The sequence below is a fragment of the Homalodisca vitripennis genome, unplaced genomic scaffold (genome assembly GCF_021130785.1).
Source record: "Homalodisca vitripennis isolate AUS2020 unplaced genomic scaffold, UT_GWSS_2.1 ScUCBcl_11560;HRSCAF=20865, whole genome shotgun sequence".
NCBI lineage: Eukaryota > Metazoa > Arthropoda > Insecta > Hemiptera > Cicadellidae > Homalodisca > Homalodisca vitripennis.
In genome coordinates, this window is record NW_025787676.1 from 8794 (window position 1) to 10394 (window position 1601).

General features: G+C 34.6%; 1 protein-coding gene across 1 annotated transcript; it reads right to left on the minus strand.

The window, feature by feature from the left end:
• Positions 1 to 739: 739 nt before the first annotated feature.
• On the minus strand, positions 740 to 1313 carry LOC124374952. The gene is made up of 2 exons (XM_046833090.1): positions 1157 to 1313; positions 740 to 875 (listed from the first exon to the last, which is right to left on the minus strand). The coding sequence occupies exons 1-2, from the start codon at positions 1303 to 1305 to the stop codon at positions 740 to 742; spliced, it is 285 nt and encodes a 94-aa protein (XP_046689046.1). The 5' UTR covers positions 1306 to 1313.
• Positions 1314 to 1601: the final 288 nt, after the last annotated feature.

Consider the following 1601-nt stretch of genomic DNA (forward strand, 5'->3'; position numbering starts at 1 on the left):
GTGAGGCAAATAATCTATATAAGTCTACCAGTTTAAAAAAAAAACTTAAATTTAATAGTTATAATCAAGAGAATCAAGAATCAAGAAGTTTATCAAGAATCAAAGAAGTTTATTAGCCATTGGTCACAACAATATGAAATAGGCATCGTCAAAATATACAGCACTGATATTTACAACAACAAAATTAGTTATTACAATATTGTACTATAATTATACTAATTTTAATGACCAAGTAACAGGTTTTAATATAATCTATGAAGAGTGTGCACATGGTTTGTTAATTACGTTATAGCTAATACAGTATAGAAAAATCAGAAATCTACAAATCCAAACTAATCAAAAAATGATATTTATGTCAGAATCTAAAAATTCTTTTAAACACCTTCAGCCTGACGGGATAAATGAATCAATATTTTCCCCACTCAAAACCCCGACGTGCGCCACCGGTGGCTACATGCCGATCCCCCCAAAACCCCGACGTGCGCCACCCGTGGCACACTCTTATACGGCATTTTAGTTTGGTTTTAAAACCAAGCCGTAGTTTTACAACTTGTTTTTAGATGACTTTGTCGATACATATGGAACCTTTTACAATGTGCTCCACCGGTGGCGCACGTCGGGTTTTGATAAAGACCTTTTTTAGTGGAAAAAAATACAAAGCAATAAATTTGAAACTCAAGATATTTTAATTAAACATTAGCTTTCCTATTACAAATGGTGTTCAGTTTAGTGCTTGGAGTTAAAAACACTCTAAGCACATTGTAGGAGTCTCATCGCACCCTTTGCAGTAAGTTGAAACACGTTTTGCGTACGTCCTTGCTGCTTTGGCCCCCCTTTCTTCCTTCATTTTGCTGTAGCAGCTGACACACCGTTTTCTGTAAGGAATAAATCTAATTGGATGTTTGTACTTTCATAAAACGTATTTAATTATATTTTTATCAAATATATGGGAAACCATGTTGAAATAAACTTTACAAATTCATAGCAAAAATGCAGATCACTAATTTATTGAACTAAATTGATGAACATGCAGGTAAATTGACGAAAACTAAGATCCATTAGTTTGGATCTAAACTAGTATGTAGTGTTATTGTTGTTATAAGACGTAGTGTAGATATATTGTAATTTTATATAAAATTAAAATGAAATATTTTACCTGGTTTCTCTTGCAGTCCCTTCACGCTTTGAGAGCACATGTTTTAGTTTCTTGGTACCTTGCCTGCCATCTTGGGGTGTTTGAACAAGGGCTCCAACATTTTCTCCTTCAAGGAGATTTCGAAGTATTTTTTCTCTGAAAGTGAGCATACAACAATTTTTTTGTTTTAATGAGTACTTGTTATGTAGTACTAGTGCATTCACTACACAAGTACCTAGGAGAAGATCCAGTGCAACTTTTTTTGTACCAAATGAGAGTCTTTCTGATAGGAGTGTAATAAGAGGACATCTGATCTGAAAAGTCCACTCCTTTTTTTGCTGCATTGTACGCCATGACACATGATGGTTTCATGACAACCTCGCCTTTCTTTGTTGTTTTTTTGCTTGCCACAAGAGTAGAAACGTCTTCAGGGCGAGTGGTTATCATCAGTACAGGCCTTTTGTCA

Bases quoted from the DNA above. Each gene is read 5' to 3' on its own strand.
- LOC124374952 (XM_046833090.1), bottom strand. From the start codon at position 1,305: ATGCTCACTTTCAGAGAAAAAATACTTCGAAATCTCCTTGAAGGAGAA. The intron at 876-1,156 runs GTAAAATATTTC...TATTCCTTACAG, and splicing joins GGGACTGCAAGAGAAACCAG to AAAACGGTGTGTCAGCTGCT.